The sequence below is a fragment of the Seriola lalandi genome, unplaced genomic scaffold (assembly GCF_002814215.2).
Source record: "Seriola lalandi dorsalis isolate HSWRI2012SDOR001 ecotype SW California unplaced genomic scaffold, Sedor1 jcf7180002054686, whole genome shotgun sequence".
NCBI classification, from domain to species: domain Eukaryota; kingdom Metazoa; phylum Chordata; class Actinopteri; order Carangiformes; family Carangidae; genus Seriola; species Seriola lalandi.
The window spans coordinates 1,113,237-1,114,091 of record NW_019525239.1 but is presented as its reverse complement, the minus strand read 5'-3'; the positions used below and the strand labels follow the sequence as shown (position 1 = coordinate 1,114,091).

The 855-nt window shown below is 51.6% G+C and overlaps 1 protein-coding gene across 1 annotated transcript in view; it reads left to right on the top strand.

Moving 5' to 3' along the window:
- The window catches only part of LOC111667230 (fructose-bisphosphate aldolase A-like), a gene marked incomplete at its 3' end in the record, with an annotated part of 14,193 nt that extends 13,338 nt beyond the window's left edge, over positions 1 to 855 (top strand). Inside the window, exons 8-9 of the mRNA XM_087178396.1 lie at positions 245 to 524; positions 638 to 855. Of these exons, the coding sequence (XP_087034522.1) occupies positions 245 to 524; positions 638 to 855 (498 nt within the window). The remainder of the gene's footprint in view (positions 1 to 244; positions 525 to 637) is intronic.

The window sequence follows — 855 nt, the reverse complement described above, 5'->3', positions numbered from 1 at the left end:
GTCAGCTGTCTGCTTTTAGCCACACTGGCCGCTTGGGAATATACATAAATGCAATATCCTAGGTCCAGTAACACAACCATTTATGTGAATGAACCTTTAATCTCAGCCGTAGTTCCTGGAGGTTCAGTTCTTACACATAGTGACTTTACAAACCCCCAGCAGTGCTCCTTCAGCGCAGCAGAGTCTTTGAGTGTCTATGAAGTGTCATTGAGACTAGATGAAGATAAGTGTCCCTCGCTCTCAGGTGCTGGCCGCTGTCTACAAGGCTCTGTCTGACCACCATGTCTATCTGGAGGGCACGCTGCTCAAACCCAACATGGTGACCGCTGGACACTCCTGCCCCAAAAAGTACAGGCCTCAAGAGATCAAGGCTCTGTCTGACCACCATGTCTATCTGGAGGGCACGCTGCTCAAACCCAACATGGTGACCGCTGGACACTCCTGCCCCAAAAAGTACAGGCCTCAAGAGATTGCCATGGCAACTGTCACTGCCCTGCGGCGCACCGTACCCCCGGCTGTGCCAGGTGAGATGGATGGGCATATATATATGTATATGTATATGTATATGTATATATATATATATATATATAAACACACACACACAGTTATAACAGGTACATGTTATTTCCACCTACAGGTGTGACCTTTCTGTCCGGTGGTCAGAGTGAAGAGGAGGCCACCCTCAACCTGAACGCTATCAACCAGTGTCCCCTGCACCGGCCCTGGGCCCTCACCTTCTCCTACGGCCGGGCCCTGCAGGCCTCAGCACTGAAGGCCTGGGGGGGCAAGAAGGAGAATGGCAAGGCCTGTCAGGAGGAGTACATCAAGAGAGCCCTGGTAAGGAGGGAGGAGGAG